Source organism: Natrix helvetica, assembly GCF_964273705.1.
Source record: "Natrix helvetica genome assembly, chromosome: 1".
NCBI lineage: Eukaryota > Metazoa > Chordata > Lepidosauria > Squamata > Natricidae > Natrix > Natrix helvetica.
This window is the reverse complement of record NC_138548.1, coordinates 252,947,094-252,964,836: the sequence shown is the minus strand read 5'-3', so window position 1 is coordinate 252,964,836 and position 17,743 is coordinate 252,947,094. Positions and strand designations below refer to the sequence as shown.

Here is a 17,743-nt window from a genome sequence, read left to right as displayed (position 1 = left end):
TTTTGATCATGTGATCAAAGGTTGCTACAAAGGTTATAACTGTGAAAAACAGTCATAAATCACTTTTTCAGTGCCGTTGTAACTTTGAACAGTCACTAAACGAACTGTTATAAGTCAAAAACTACCTCTATTGGGAACTGTATTCCTTATCTCTAACATCTCGTTAGTCTCCATATGATCAAAACTTGCTTTCAGTTTTATTTATAAAGAAATTTGTTATAAATAACTATGTTACTGGCGTAATTTGTATTATTCTGTAAGAGTTATTACATATATGGCACATTCAATATCATTTTTAAATGATCCAAGTATAAAATGTATTTATGACAGCAACTATGTGTCTCAAATAAATCCTTCAGAGCAAAACAGACACTTTGGATTCTAAAATGTTGCAAAACAGCACCCACTCCCTTCCATTTTGAATTACTGCAGTGTCATTTTGGACTCAAGTATGGGATAAGGGGGAGGGAGAGAGAGGGGGGGGGAGAGAGAGAGATTGACTTCTATTTTTCTGTTGTAATTTGAGTCATTGTCTGTGCGTCTTTATACAAATTTAACTACTAAAAACAAAGAAGTTTATTTTTAAAAAAGCTACTCTTGCACATTCAATTCTATTCCTTATTTTCATGACATGATCCCATGTCACACAACCCAAGTATTTACACTGACATAACTGCTACATTTTATTTTATTTATTTTAAATTGTCTACATATCCCACAAAATTTACTTGGTTGACATAATTTGAGTAACATTTGTAAATCTGGTAAACCATCTCCACTAATCATTTCAGTCATGACTGGATTATTATTAATGCAGCTGAATAATTTATTATTTATAAATGACATTCATAATACTGCATATGCATTATTCAATCATACACGTAGTCCTCAATTTAGAACCACAAATTGGTTAGGTGATGTCAGCTGGGAATGTTACAAATGGAATGTCAGAAATGGGATACTGTAACCAACATTAATGCACAAAAGTTGCCAAGTTCCTGAATCAAAGTCACATGACCACAGGGATAGTGTGACAGTGTGACAGCCAGTTATAACTCAGTTGTTTCAGTGCCCTCATAACTTGTGGTTGAATTCCTTTCCTGCACTTTTGATTCATTTATTTGTATTTTTCCTTATTTAGCTTTTTACTTTTATGGCATTCTTCTGTTAGCTCTAAAATTGCATTTGTCATCCATTTCTTCTTTATTTCTTTTTATCTGAGAATCTCTCTCTCTCTCTCTCCTCTCTCCTCTCTCTCTCTCTCTCTCTCTCTGTGTGTGTGTGTGTCTGTGTGTGTGTTACTAATCATTTCCCAGTTTTCCTTTGCATCATACTTGTTAGTTTTGTTAATTCCTATATTTTAGTAATAAAATCCATAATAATAGTTTATTCATATCAATCTATTTTCATTTACTTTTGTTGATTTTCAATCATCTCTCATTTCAGCCATTACTAGAATCTTTATCTGTTTCTAGAAGTTTTTTCACCTTAAATCTTTTATGTTTTTGTGCATTTGCAGATTATTTTCAAGTATATAAAGTCTTAGGGGTTCATGTATACCGGTATTGATAACTGTATATTGCTCTTCTTCACTAATTGTACCAGGTTCACGTCTAATACACAGGCCATATTAAATTATCAGATCTTCATAATTATTTTTCCCACTGAAATGGTCTATTAAGATGATTACTTCATATTATTTTACCAATTGAGGCATGCTCTCTTATGTGCTGTAAAGTCATAAATATAGATGTTAATACAGATATCTTGATTGTTATACTATTATAATATTTGGGTATAAAATTATTACTTATCCTTGAATTTTCCCAGGATCATTACTGGACCTCTAATATAATACCAATTCTAAAGTAAATTATTCCTTCAATTATTGTATCAAGTTACCCAAATCTTTTCCAACACACCTCATTTATCCCTAGGATATCAATTTGTAATCACTTCATCTTCTCCTTGGCAGAGATCACAAGTTTTTTCTATTTTGCATAAAATGCTAATGTTCTAGGCTGCAATCTTCACCACTGATCTGAAGATTCTTCAAAACCTTTTATGACTTTCTGTTCCCAGTGTCTGAAGTATATGTAGTAACATATACCTAAGAAATATTTCTTTGAAGAAGAATCACTTCAATTTGGAAAAATGAATAAAAATACAAGTATACAATGGGGCATATTTTTCTTGGTAGTGGTATATATGAGGACAGTTTCTAGCTGATCACAAGCTGAATGACAGTCAGCAGGATAACATGGCTACAGAAAAGATAAACACAATTTTAGGCTATATCATTAAAATCCTGATATTTTTACCATGGCAACAATATACCCATCCTGGCCTGCACCGATCAGACTCCACCCATCTGTTTATATCACTACACTTCAAGGAGGGTTCAGACAAATTGAAATAGATCCAAAAGATAGTGAGCATTAGCAGATTCAACTCTCCTATAGAGAAAGACTAGGTGAACTAAGAGCGTTTAATCTTGAGAAAAGGCAAGAAACATGGTAATATTGTCTAAGCACCTGAAAAGTTAAATACCAGGATGCCAAGCCTTATTCTTTCTTTCTGAAGGCAAGGCATGTAATAATGGCGCTAAGTTACAGAAAAGCACTTTACAATAAATGTTAGGAAGTTTTCTATCAATAGAAAAACAATGTAAAATTATATTAAAAGAAGTACTGGAGAATAGCACAAATAAAAAAGCAAAAAAAAAGCAAATAAACAACTTGTAACAAAAGACTAAAATTCTCAAGCAACAACTTTGCTTTTTTAGGTGGAAAAATAAAATAGGCTTCATATGGCACCAAAAATACCAAACTACAGTAAGTAACAGGTAAGCCTTCATGGAGGGTATAGTCCTCAGAATGACCATTGTGGAAAACCTTGCATATGAGAAGACCATGAAGAAGTGCCTCAGGTAATAACTAAGGAAATAATCCCTCTTTTTTTAGGCAGAGGTTTGTCCTCTGAGTTTGCCTAAATATACAACCCAGGCCACAAATAATTTCTACAATCTCTAAATAATCATACTTTCAGATGTCCCATTGAGGGCTTTACAAACTGTAAACTGCACTTTGAATTGGATCTGGAAACAGACCAGTTGGTCTGCCAATGCAGATAGCAAATCACTGCTACAATATGATTATTCTATTATCCTGATTTAAATTAGCTGAAATGAACACATTTTTCAAAGGACATGTCCATAGTGCAGTTCCCTAGATGTTTGATAAGGAATCTTATTATACACCATGATAAAAGCATATTTAAAAGTTGACTACCCATTAACTGTCCATTAAAGTTGCATCTGATAATTTGAAGTCGACTTTTCTGATTAAAATTCTGAAGGACACACAATATTGTTAATGGGGAACGATGATAATACAGATAGCCCTCGTCACTTAGTAACCATTCAAAATTACCACCTCACTGAAAGGAGAAGAAATTCTCTGGGAAGCATTTGAAAAAGGAATCTTCTCCAACTTAAGGTTTTATTTGAAAATATAAAGAAAAAAATTGATGGCTCAACAATGGTTGTGCAAACTCAAGACGATATCCAAAAGCAGGAAATAAAAGTTGGACTTCATTTGCATTTTGATTGATTGGAATCTGATCTATTGCTTTTGAAAATTATAGATCAGTCAGCAAAGATTGAAAGGAATATAAATACAAGCAATTCTGAAATAATGGAATTGATGAAGGATGGACTGGTAAATAAGAAACTGTTGTAGACTTTGAGTAAATTACAATAACAGACTGTTAACAGAAGACCTTGAATTTTAAGTTTGCTGTTGTTTAACCTGTTAACTATTTTTTATTTCATATATGACAGGTAAATTGGATAGATGTAGAAACTTATAAATTTTGGACCTGTTTTGGAAGAGAGGACGCTATTATTGTTGCAATAGTACATGTTTTTTGTATTGCTTTGCTTTGTCCTTTTTAATTCGCTTTTTAAAAAAATGATCTTGCTAGTTTTGTTTTGTTTCTGCTAACTTTTTTTATTATTTTGGATTAATCTTTTGAATAAATTTTAAAAAAATGAAGAAGAAAAGTGCATGATAAAATGAGTATTTTGGTTATATTACACAAATAGATTAATGTGAAAGAATGTGGTTAAAAGGACTAAAATTACTTTGATCTAACAATTTGAAAGATAATTTTTAGAACTACGGTTTTCAAACGAGACTCCATGGAGCATCAAGTTATCAAAATTAATGGTTGTTTATACTCCTTGAATCATAAACCACCTGCCTTAACTACTGATTGCTTGGAAGCAACAATGGAAAGAGACTATTGTCCAACAGTTTAGATCAGGGGTGTCAAACTCGATTTCATTGAGGGCCACATCCGAGTTGTGTTTGACCTTGGGGGGAGCTGGCTGGACATGGCTAGGGTGGGCATGGCCTGCTCAACGTCACTCATGTCATGACAACCTCCTGCAGCCCTCTGCCAGCAAAAATGGAGCTCAGGAGATCCGTTTTCGCTAGCAGAGGGCTGCAGGAGGCCCTCCTGGTTGAAAACAGAGACTGGGAGGGCCGCAGGTGGCACTCCCAAGCTCCATTTTCACTGGCAGAGGCACTGTGGCTGGTCCTTTGTGGTTTTCAGGGTGGCCCTGTAGGCCAGATCTAAGTACCCTGTGGGCCGGATCCGGTCCATGGGCCTTGAGTTTGACAACTCTGGTCTAGTCTTATGAACTTTTCAAATCCATCCAGTTGGACACTTTCTAATCCAGAATGCTGAATTACATGGACCCATGGTTCGATCCAGGAGGATTCTTATGCTTTTATGTTCTTATGATTATTTTGTACTTTATTTTGAAACAGAATAATCATATGAATTGGTAGCAGCTCTTAAGAATATGGACATGGAGTCTAATAAATTGAAATTACATCAACTATGTCAACATTGCAGGTTAAGAAGCTGAAAACACCACCCACTTAAAAAAAGATGAAGTCGGAGTAGGGTGTTTACTCATAGCATTTCTTGATAATGAGACAGGTAATTTTGCCTTTATAAAAACTGTTGGCATGACAACATACAGAACTGAACATCCTACATGTTTGCCACACTTTTATTTAGGACACACCACAGCCTATAATCTACTCCTTCTTGGATTTAAAACTCCCTTTTCTTTCTTTGAAAAGCCAGTCTAACTTTTTCTTGTTACTGATATTCAAGACATATGTCCTACATATGTAATAAATACCAACATTTGAGCAAGATAAGAGGCTAGGCACAAGTGGTCTTCCAAGCAAAGGTTGGTAATTTATAAAAGACAATTTGGCTAAGGAAAAAACCTTTACATTCAATCATAATGAAACCATAAGTTATATCTCCAAGCAACAGCCAAGTAACTGGAACTAAAATATTTAGAAAATTGTATTGATAAAAGAAAGAACTAAGCTAAACTGACTTTTAAGTCTCTCTCTCTCTCTCTCTCTCTCTCTCTCTCTCTCTCTCTCTCTCTCCCTCCCTCCCTCCCTCCCTCCCTCTTCCTCCCTCCCTCCCTCCCTCCCTCTCTATCATACTCATCAGGTAAACTAGACTATTTTGCCATCTCAGTGAGAAATAGTCAATGAAGGGTGTGGTAACAGCCACCTCAGGGTGCAGGGACATCTAAAGGAGTGGCTTGGATTTCAGAACAGGTAGAAGTCAGGACTAACATTAAATACAAAAGTTAACAAATCCCTAAGGCAGCAAAGATTGAATACACCAAGCATGAACATGTACCAGGTATCAAAAAGAAAAAGAAAACCAAATGTGGGTACAAGCCACCCAGATTTCTAAACTCATTGCCATGGAGACTTCGGTGAGGATGCAATTAAAGTCTCCGTCCTTCTTGATTTTTTTTTTAAAGAAGATGGTTAGGTACAAAGTAAATAGTCAGGTTCTAACATCAACTCTGTATCATAGACTGCTTTGTGAGTCATGTCCCATTGTTAAATAAAAGTGGTAACAATTCCGTGCTTCATTCTGAAAGTCACTAAGCAGTCTGAAGATTCCCAGAAAAAAAATATGTTAAAGGGCTATAGAAAATACCATGGGTCCTTTTGAGATGGGGGTATTTCGCCTACATTGTGTCTATATCTTTTTATTTTGCTTTTGGTGCATTTTTCACACTGAATATTAATTATGAGAATTGGTCTAAATTATGTTAAGCTTCAGTTTGAAGCATTTATGGTTTCAATTATAAATGGTTGCTTCAGGATAGCATAATTAAGACTAAGCTCATGTTAGGCAGGAAAGAGCTTAAACTCTTTTTTTTTTAAACTGTCGTAGATATAACAAAATATTTTTTTTCAGTATGTCACATCTTCATCGCAAATGAAGGCTTTCTCTGATAGAGAAAAGGAAGGAATGTAATTTTCTTGCAGCCTATAAGACTTGTGATCCTGATCCAGAGGCAGGGCTGACAATATTTAAAATGGTGGAGGTGTGATAGTACATTACATGGAACACATACTGTAACTCTCCTGTGTTTAAATAATGCATTAGCTTTTTGGTGTGAAGGGAAGCATATTTAATTATTTATTTATAATATTTGTAGACTGGCAAATTAAGACACTGTGCAGTGAACAACAAAGCAAGTATAATACAGAAAACAGCAATTTAAAAGGAATCAATCTGAAACTATCCTTTGAGGGAAGAATTTGGGTGTATTTTTAATTAATACAACTCTAGGCAATATGCTGAAAGAGTAAAACTATATTAGATGAATGATTCATCAAGGAACAGATGCCCAAAATAAGGTTGCAGTGCATTTAAACCAGCATAATATGTAAAGCAATGGAACATTCCAATAATGGATTTATTCAACAAATCGCATTTTGGGGATTTATAATATAATCAGATGCTAATGGAATAAAACTTGATTCTCCTTTAATCTAATCATCTATTTAAAAAAATCCATATGCAGCTGTAGAAGATTAAACTGTATACATATATTGTATATACAAATTTAATGAATGAACATTTTAATACAATCACTACTCTGTTTTTATTCCTTTCTGAAAATTTGTAAAAGTTTCAATAGTGGAATTCTGAACCAACAGGGTTCATTTCTTTCAGAATCCAGAAAGGTCCAAATTATTAACTTAAAAGATTAATCAAAGAATAGTTAAAAAGGGATTTATTTTCAGACAGATGATAAAGAATGGAACAAATTTCTTCTATTTCTACTTTTCTGAAATAGTCCTATTCTTATTATTGTTCCCTCTCCCCAATTGTCCTACAAGGGCTTCTGCTTAACATTACACAAACTACATTACTATGAATATTGGTAAATCAATGGCATCTTGTCATCCAGCAATGTAATGGAGTATCTCAGTTAAATTCTACTAAATTATTTATGTTCTTCACTGATAAAAAAGGGACGTTTTCTTCCAGGAATAATTTATCTAACTATAAACTGAATGATTTCTGACTGGTTACTCTGACAACTGCATATATTCACCCATGTTGTATGGCTGTAGAATTATTATCATCCTTCTCATCCTCTCTACTACAACCACTTATTGGTATCTTTATCATGATTATTATTATTCTGTTGCTTTGCATGTACACTGAGAGATTCTGCACCGGAGACAAACTCCTTGTGTGTCTAATCACACTTGGCCAAATAAAGTATGCTACTCAAAGCAGAATTTATAGACCAGCAGAATGTAAACCAAGGTTGGCTTGTCAATATGAAGATTTCCTGATGAGCAGTGCTTTTAACATTCATATAAGTATCTGTGCACAAGAGTCCAATTCTATCAATTAAAGCTTCAAATCCCAGACCTATGGAAGTTTACTTGGAACTAAATGGATCAAATGCCCAAGTAGCTGCCATTATCGATATGCAGAACTCTCTAAGAGGGACAAACTCAGGAATTGCTTCAGTAATCATCAAAAAGCTCTTATGTTCCCCTGCAACCAAAAAGACCAATGAGATAAACTCCAGAGAAGCAGAGATAATTTAGAAATTAATTAAGATTTTAACTCTGATATTCCACAGATTAAAAAGAAGGAAGAAAGAAATATGGATTTAGAAGGTTTCTACATTAAGGAAACCTGTAGTTTGATGGTGGGATTTCTAAGTAAGGAATCAACAAACTATTGGATATCAAAATTTAGCAATGCAACTGTCTAGAAATAAATTGTAATGCAGAATGTTATCAATAAATTGCTTAGAAGCAGACTTAAGATTCTAGGAACTGTGAACTGGTAGTATAAATTAAACTTTTGATTTAATTTATACTGCCATTTCATAATTCCTAGAATTCCTGAATTATTGTCAATGCTGTTATCTGTTTAGGATTATTTTAAGCAGTATTTTTGTAAACAGCTAAGTATATTATCAATACAGGTGTTATATATTTAAAAGAACCTTGATCAGACTTAGGATGTCCATATTAAGAAATCAATGGTTTAAAGGTTTCAAAGACTTAAAAGTATATTTCTCATGATTTTAAGACAAGAAAGGGAACATTTGTTTTCTTTCATGTTTTATTGGACACATCTGAGAATGTTTAAAAAGAGTTGGCCATCAACCTCATTATAAAATGGTGAAGGGACATTTACTCTTATGATATGGACTTTCCCATTGTATCTATATATTAGCATGATCAATACACTTTAACCATGGATATAGTTTTTAACAAAATATTATCAATTTGGGATTTATAATTATATAAAGAACTATTATTCAATAGTTCTTCTTTGGAAAGATTACATGGTCATAGAATTACAATTTTGGCTTAATGATGTGTGTTGTTTCTGTCTAAACTGGATCTCGATTGGTAAAATGAAAAGGCCAAATAATATCATTCCATGTGATGCTGAAATGGCAGGCTAAAAAATTGAGGTGAGTGATTTATATAAACAAGGAATTTCTGATCCTTTGATAAAAGTTTTTTTGGGGGTAGGAGGGACATATATTAAAGCAACAGAATATTAAAAATAAGGAGTTAAGTAAAAAAGAATCTGACACACAGAACCTGTAAAGGACGATATATATTTAAGACATATTGAACTATATGTAAAAAGATATTGATTCGTGGATAGTTTGGAATAGTTTAATTTCAATATAAAATATTAAGATACAGTGGCAATTTTTTTAAAAAATATGCATCTTCTCATGTCCTTCTGCTGAATATTTCTAAAACATGTTACAGATTAATAGTTTTTTTTATTAATTAATATATATTTCATTCACTTTTTAAGTGCAACCTTCAATGTACCACAAAAAATCCATTATGCTTCTCAGTGTAAAAATAACTGTTTTCTTCTGCTTAAAAACATGGTGCTTCTGTCTGCCAAAGCACCAAGAGATAAAATTTTCATATCAGATACAATAAATACAATTTTATAGATAGGTAAATGGTATTGTGTAACTGCAATGTACATGTTGATTTTTTGTTATACTATCTGGAATGCTTCAAATATGTATAGGAAGACTTAAGTTAGCTCTTACTGAAACAAAACTATCTTAAACTCAGAGGAAAATAGTACCGGTACCATACTTGAAAATTCTGTAAACCAGTGACGTGCGTTGAGGTTTATGGCTGTTGAGGCACTGACACAGTGGTGGGTTTCAAATATTTTAGATTTGTGGACTTCAACTCCCAGAATTCCACAGCTAGGCATGCTCCGTTCCGATTTAAAACGACAGCATTTGTTTTTCTCCTTTGCGAAATAAGTTTCCTTTTGTCATTTCTTCTCCCTTCCCTTCCTTCCTCCCTCTCTCCCTTCCTCTCCCTCTCTCAAACACACACACACACACACACACACACACACACACAGTTGGATTGGACTATCTCTCCTACCCCCTTCCCTCTCTCACTCACTCTCAAACAAACACAGACACACACACACAAAAACTAGATTGGATATATTTTCCAGTGGCTTGAAAGCACCTCCTCTGCCATCCACCCCCATTCCCCTGCTGCCTTCTCCAAACACCTCCACCATTGCAAATGCAGCCTGCTGTCTGGGTGGGAAATGCCTGGAACGCAATAAAGCCCACCCACTCACCTCCTGCTGGCAGGCTGGGGTGAGAGGAGAGGCAGAGAAGCCGGAGGGGAGCCGATCCGAGCCTTCCAAAAGAAAGAGGCTGGGGGAAAGTGTGTGTGCTACAGCATAGCTCTTTGCCTGGCTTCCGTGGATGACTCTGCTTAACTGTTAAAAAAAGCCTCTTAAAAAGCGCCCTCTACTATGAGGCAGGAGAACTGCGTGCCTCACCTATGATAGGCTTTTAACCCTTGCTTAACTCTGCTCGAGTGATCATAAAATGCCTAAAGTCAGACTAGATGAGGCATGCAGTTCTCCTGCCTCATAGTAGAGGGCGCTTTTTAGAGGCTTTTTTAACAGTTAAGCAGAGTCATCCATGGTGGGGCAGCAACTAGCTCAGCTTTTTCCTTTTACATTTTTTTTCATGATGAGAGAGGTGAGGCTGTGCCTCACTTGCCTCACCTGACTGCACCTCACTGCTGTAAACACATTTTCTATTGGTTCTATTTTGTTATAAAAATAAAAATGACTTGAGTTTTGTTCGGTTGACATAAAATTGAAAGAAACTGAAATTCAGAACCAACGCCTACTTCTTGTTTTTACACTAGAAACACAAGGGGAGGTGGATGCACTTGTCTATGATAAGTGCAAACTACAAATCAAATTTAGAAAATTTGATATTTTAAAAAAATAAAATAAAACAAATCTCTACAGCAAACAATGCTTATGTAGCTCTTATCAACTGAAAAAATCTCTCTTTAAAGGAACTTCCTCACCCACACATCATTCTTAACAGAACGATAGGGTTGTCTGACAAAGAGAGTAAAAAATAACTTTTCCACATGCTAATTTCTGAAAAGCTCCAGTCCAATACAAATTCAATACAGAAAAACATTCTGAAATCACAGAAAAATATTCTGAAATTATAATTTCTGAAACATCATAGTATCATTTTTAAGACTGGAAGGTAATTTTAGATTTCAAAATCATTTATCCAAATTCACCAAACCTCTTATTTACTGCAAGAAGTGACAAAACACCTACACTTAATTTTATGCTTCAGTGGATTTACAAAAAAATAAATGAAAGGGTTTGTTCCCCCCCCCCCCCCCACTAAAGCTACCTTACCTGTCTACCAACATTCTCCTGGAAGGCAGCCTAAGAACAGAGAGAGCAAACATAAAAAAAAATGAGTCAGGTTTGCTTGCAGATAAACACCAGATCATGAATTCAAAACAAACACGCAGCAATATAAATGACCCATGGGCTTTATTTTAAAATGAAAAGTCAACTTTGTTAGCTGAATATGCCCTTAGGCAGTTGTTATGTGCTAATGCTCTTTTAAATTTATATGCTGTGTGCGAACAGTTTAGAAATGGGTGTTTATTAAAATCAGACACACCCAGAACAGTGGCCTTCATTGCTGATACAATGCTTCCAGTAGAAATGAAAAGACAATGCCCTTAGAATACAGCTACTGAGAAAGATTTTCCAGACAACTTCCACAAAGTTCTAAATCTGCAGTGTGTTCTACATTAAACATTTTCATATAACTAAACTTCTTTTATAAATTATATGAGATGAGATATAACATTAACTTGCTTGGAGTAATTTATAACTCATTTACAGACCATAAATAAGTTTTGAAATGCAAAACATTCAGAGTTAAACATTGGATCAATTATTATTTTGTATTTTTTAAAATAAAACTCAAGTATCATATTTCAATACTGCATGAGAGAGAAAAGGAAGATAAACGAGTTTGACTGATAAAACCACATTATGGTAAGATTGAAGTATGTGGGAGAATGAAGAGTAGAACTCTGTTTCTCAGAGCTCAAATATATACTTAGTTGGCAAAAATGGTTGCTTAAATCTTTTTGTACCTATCATTTTATACAAATTTAACATGACAATATTAACATACAACTTCCCTTCAAGTTAACCAGTTGATATGATTTTGCCACTTGACTTTGGCCATGGAACGTTTTAACTATAAGCCCAAACAGATGATAATTATACTGCATTTTGTTGTGCTAGAAATTCAACCAATGCATTTGAGAAGTACTTAAGAACCCTATGATACAACAATGAATCTCTCGGCTCCAATGAAATTTAGAAGAAATCTCCTGCCCACATTTTAAAAAATGTGCTTGATTTTTCTGGCAATTCCAATGCAACCCACATAATAAACAAAGAATGAAAAAAGTAATTTTTTTAGCTTAAATGGTTAGTCATTTTTCAGAAAAGCACTTTTCTGAATCAATAAGGTACATCCTGAATAAAAATTGCTCCAAAGTGAATATGATTTCATATACTATAAATTGAAACACTAGAAAATTCCATCTTTCTTCTGGTTCTTTCTTCAAAATAAAAAGTGTGAATGTTTATAGATAAGTGTGCTTTTATACATCTGTATCTGTCATCACAACTAAAATTCTAGGTAGTTATTGTATATATAAGAAGGAAAGGAAAAAGGGGCAATATGGTAGAATTTACACTGAAGGTAAATCATGCAAATAATAATGGAGATCCAAATGCCCCAAAATACTTCCATAGAGCAATTTCAGTCTTCCTTTTTCCATAAACAAAAGCATTTTTTTTTCTTTTTAGGGGTTGCATCCAATGACTTGAACAAAGTTGTATAGGATTAAAACAATTTTAAGGCAGCTACTCAAATTTAACAAAGCCTTGCTGTCTATTTACTTCATGCAATTTCACATTCAATTCTTTGGGCAAATATATTTAAATATGCTGTTTAGTATAGAAACAATTTATTCATGAATAAACCAGTTGATTTCAATGAGTTTCCTACGCTCATCTAAGCTGTATGAAACTTATATGTCCTTATATACATATATACGTACAGATCAGTGGTGGGTTTCAATTTTTTTTGGAACCTACTCTGTGGGTGTGGCCTCCTTTGTGGGAGTGGCTTGCTGGCCATGTGACCTGGTGGGAGTGGCTTGGCAGTCATGTGACCAGGTGGGCATGGCTAACTTGGAAAATGTGGTGAAACTCACTTAACGAAGCTCTTGCATAGCAATCAAAATTTTGGGCTCAATTGTGGTCATAAGTTCTTTTTCTTTCTTTCTTTCATCTCTCTCTCCCACTTTCTTTCTTTTTTTCTTTTTCTTTCTCTCTCTCTGGCTCTTTGTCTCTCTCTCCCTCCCTCCCTCCCTCTGTCTCCCTCTGTCATTTTCTCTGGGTGTCTATCTGTCTGCCTCTCTCTCTGTATCTCTGTCTCTCTCTCTCCTCCTTCCCCCATCTCTGTCACTGTGTGTGTGTGTGTGTCTGTCTGTCTCTCACTTACTCTGTGTGTGTGTGTGTGTGTGTGTGTGTCTGTCTCTGTCTCTCCCTCTGTCTCTCTCCCCTCCCTTCCTCTCTCTCTGTCACTCTGTGTATGTGGGTGTATCTGTCTCTCACTCATTCACTTAATCACTCACACTGTGTGTGTCTCTCTCTGTCTGTCTATCTTTCTCTCCCTCCCTCCCCCTCTCTGTCTCTCTCTGTCTGTGTGTGTGTGTGTCTGTCAGTCTCTCTCTGATTCCCTCACTCACTCCCTCTCTCTGTTCCTCTCTCTGTCTGTCTGTCTGTCTCACTCACACACACACACTGTGGTCACCTTGTTGAGTGTTCCAATCACATTTGAAACACTCAACAACTGGCCTGCATTTATGGTATTTTGCAGCATTCTATGCTGCAAAATACCATAAATGCAGGCCAGTTGTTGAGTGTTTCAAATGTGATTGGAACACTCAACAAGGTGACCACAGTGTGTGTGTGTGTGTGAGACAGACAGACAGACAGACAGAGGAACAGAGAGAGGGAGTGAGAGAGGGAATCAGAGAGAGACTGACAGAGTCTGACAGAATCAGAGAGGTACTGTTAACTACCTGGCAGCGGCGTTTTTCCTTGGGGGGCTCCTCAGAACATCCCAAGACTTCGGAGGGAAGCTTACAGCCCGGAGCAGGAGCAAAGCCCCTTTTCCAACTGGCCTTTCCTTGCTTGGAGGGCTTCGGAGGGAAGCTTCTGCAGAAGCCCGAGCGAGTGACAACAAGTTCCCACCGTTACAAAGTCTCGGAGGCTGTAATTTTCTGAGCTGTGCGCGCGCGCCTGTTTTCCACAGCGTGGAGCAGCAGCGAGGTTCTGCGTGGCCGGCAATGACTCCAGATCCCATCCGGGAAGACAAGAAACGCGAGGGGGGACCGTTGACAGCCTCCGGAATCATCGCTCGCCGCGCAGAGCCTCGCTGCTGCTCCACGCCTTGGAAAACAGGCGCACGCGCACAGCTCAGAAAATTACAGCCTCCGAGGCTTCGTAACGGCGGGAACTTGTTGTCACTCGGCCGGGCTTTTGCAGAAGCTTCCCTCCGAAGCCTTCCGAGGGAGGAAGGGCCAGTTGGGAAAGGGGCTTTGCTCCTGCTCCGGGCTGTAATTGCGCCTATGTTTTCCACGGCGTGGAGCAGCGGCGAGGCTCTGCGTGGCCAGCGATGATTCCGGAGGCCATCAGTGGGAGGCAGGGTCCCCCCTCGCGTTCCTCGTCTTCCCGGATGGCCCCCGGAATCATCACTGGCCGCGCAGAGCCTCGCCGCTGCTCCACGCCGTGGAAAACATAGGCGCAATTACAGCCCGGAGCAGGAGCAAAGCCCCTTTCCCAACTGGCCCTTCCTCCCTCGGAAGGCTTCGGAGGGAAGCTTCTGCAAAAGCCCGGCCGAGTGACAACAAGTTCCCGCCGTTACGAAGCCTCGGAGGCTGTAATTTTCTGAGCTGTGCGCGCGCGCCTGTTTTCCAAGGCGTGGAGCAGCAGCGAGGCTCTGCGCGGCGAGCGATGATTCCGGAGGCCGTCAACGGTCCCCCCTCGCGTTCCTCGTCTTCCCGGATGGCATCTGGAGTCATTGCCGGCCACGCAGAACCTCGCTGCTGCTCCACGCCGTGGAAAACAGGCGCGCGCGCACAGCTCAGAAAATTACAGCCTCCGAGACTTCGTAACGGTGGGAACTTGTTGTCACTCGCTCAGGCTTCTGCAGAAGCTTCCCTCCGAAGCCTTACGAGGGAGGAAGGGCCAGTTGGGAAAGGGGCTTTGCTCCTGCTCCGGGCTGTAATTGCGCCTATGTTTTCCACGGAGTGGGGCCGCGGCCAGAAGACAAGGAACATGAGGTAGCGCAGCGGTGGCGGCGGGGAGTCAGCCCCGATGCAAAAAACGCCAAGGGGGCGGGGCAGGAAATTACTTCCGGGTTCATTCTCCAACCGGATCACGCGATCCGGTGCGATCCGGTAGAAACCCACCACTGGTACAGATTCTCTCTATATTTACATGCATGCGCAAAAAAGACACAAACACATACAGACGCACACACAAATTCAAACATTGCACATTCAATATACAGCTAATATCTAAATGTGAAATATTTTTGCATATACTTTTAAAATATCAAATAATAAAATGCTTCTCATTTTCTCTGGAGAGGGATTTTCTAAATAAAAAATGGATGTTTATGGAGAGTTTAACTATGTTATTCTATCTTAGTTCAATAGTATAGTATAAGTGATATACAACTAGTTTGACATCTAAGTAAATTTCAGTAATTAGCAGGAACTGCCTTCAGATAAGATTATTTTTTTACCATTACGATGTAGTGCAAAGATGATAACTCAGCCTATTTCTAAAATTACACATAATTCCCACGGATATCAAAAGAGAATTGAGAATGTAACTTGGAGCAGTTTAGTATATTTTTAATTTCACAATATAGTTTGTCCATCTATTCAAATTAACAAGTTTTAAATTATGTAAATTATACTCATTCATCTGTTTATTCTCTGAGACCAATAATTCGAAGAAAAATGAAGTCACGAAGATATAAAACCATATGCAGACTAAATTTGAATGAAACTATGACTTTGTTGGAAGACTGAGAGAGGCAACTAGTTAATTAATTCTGCTTTTTGGTGTTGAGTCATATTACATCTGTCTAAACTTGAATTGTTGGTAAATATCCAAAATGCTAATGGCTACTTATTTCTGTTTCTATTTTTTGTTATGTCATGGAAAAACACAATTTTCATTCTAATAAACTGAAATAATAGCACTTTTAAATTACTAATTCTTAATTGAACTCACAATCAGTATTGTAGATTTTTATAAGAAATATTTAATTTGTATTTTATATTTATATTAAATAGCTAAACATGCATTGGAATATGAACATATGACATCTATGGAGTGACAATTGTTTCAGAGTGTATAAATAACAACTATGAAATTGCTTCAGATTATGGAAAAACTGAAGGAAAAGGATATTAAAAAGATACAAATACAATACATATCTCAATGTTTCATAATAAATATTATCCTTCAAGAGGACATACATATATTATTATAATATAATTTATTTCTTAAATCTATTTACATGAAAAGTAAAGTGCAAGCTGGTATGAAAATACTAAATCAAGCTTTTTTTAAGCCAAGAAAGAATTGACATAGAAGATAAGAAAAAAATAGAAGGATTTATAACATCCATGAACAATGACGTGACTGCAACAGAAACTAGTAAATAATTATAATTATATAAAAAAGACGTATGAAATAATCAAGACTGATAAACTGACTAGCTTTTTCAGATTTTAGAGTTTGCATCTAATAATATAATGGACAACAGCAATGTGTTTGTATTAATATGAAGGTAAGGCTCAGAGGATCTCACAGTACGGTAGTATCTATCGAAGACCTGATCCTTTTCTTTAATGGTCGGTTCAAGATCCAGGACTGAATTGAGCTTGTTGATTTTCTCAGAAAGCAGAGCAAAGCCTGAAGAAAGGGAAATTCCTCCCAGCAGAACATGTGGGACAAAATAAATGAAGTTTTTCTTCACCTTGCCTTCTCATCCTATCCAGGCAAATCTGTCAATAATGGTTAATACAATATGTTGATCCTTATGTTTGCTGTAGTCCCACCAACAGATTGATAGTAAAAAGATACTTGCAAAATCATTTAAGGGTTCTTTTCTATATATGTTAAAAATTGAACTGAAATCAAAATCATCCAGTGGTGACATAACAGAAAGATCACTGTTCTTTCAGTCTTGGCTGTTCCTTTATACAATTGGCATATTGACCTGTTATAAAAACAATGAAACAAAGACAGTACACTTTGCACATGAAGAATGAGAGATGAGATCCAATGTTCTATTTTTATGTAAACCTAGGAAGTAAAATATTTGAAATAGCTACTGAACAACATAAGGTACTGCCGAGCAAAATCATCTCAATACTGTCCCATAGATTATAATTAAACTTACCGAGGCTGCTCTTCTGCAGTTAACATCACGGTCAAATATAGCAGCTATAATCAGGGCACTGAAAAGAGAAAGGAAAAGGGGAAAAAATTGGTGTGTGTGTATGTGTGTATGCACATACAAAGACACATACAGTATATCACAGAAGTGAGTACACCCCCTCACATTTTGCAAATATTTAAGTATATCTTTTCATGAGACAACACTGAAGAAATGACACTTGGCTACAATGTAAAGCTGTGAGTATACACCTTGTACAGCAGTGTAAATGTGCTGTCCCCTCAAAATAACGCAACACACTGCCATGAATGTCTAAACTGCTGGCAACAAAAGTGAGTGCACCCCTAAGTGATAATGTTGAAATGGGCCCCAACATGTCAATATTTTGTGTGACCACCATTATTTTCTAGCACTGCCTTAACCCTCTTGGGCATAGAGTTCATC

At 36.6% G+C, this 17,743-nt stretch overlaps 1 protein-coding gene across 3 annotated transcripts in view; it reads right to left on the bottom strand.

Moving 5' to 3' along the window:
* The window catches only part of TBCD (tubulin folding cofactor D), a 177,794-nt gene that overhangs the window by 64,293 nt on the left and 95,758 nt on the right, over positions 1 to 17,743 (bottom strand). For all 3 annotated transcript variants that reach the window (XM_081935046.1, XM_081935048.1, XM_081935047.1), the window contains exons 16-17: positions 17,303 to 17,360; positions 11,131 to 11,160 (exon numbers count right to left, since the gene is read on the bottom strand). In XM_081935046.1, coding sequence (XP_081791172.1) covers positions 11,131 to 11,160; positions 17,303 to 17,360 — 88 coding nt within the window. The remainder of the gene's footprint in view (positions 1 to 11,130; positions 11,161 to 17,302; positions 17,361 to 17,743) is intronic.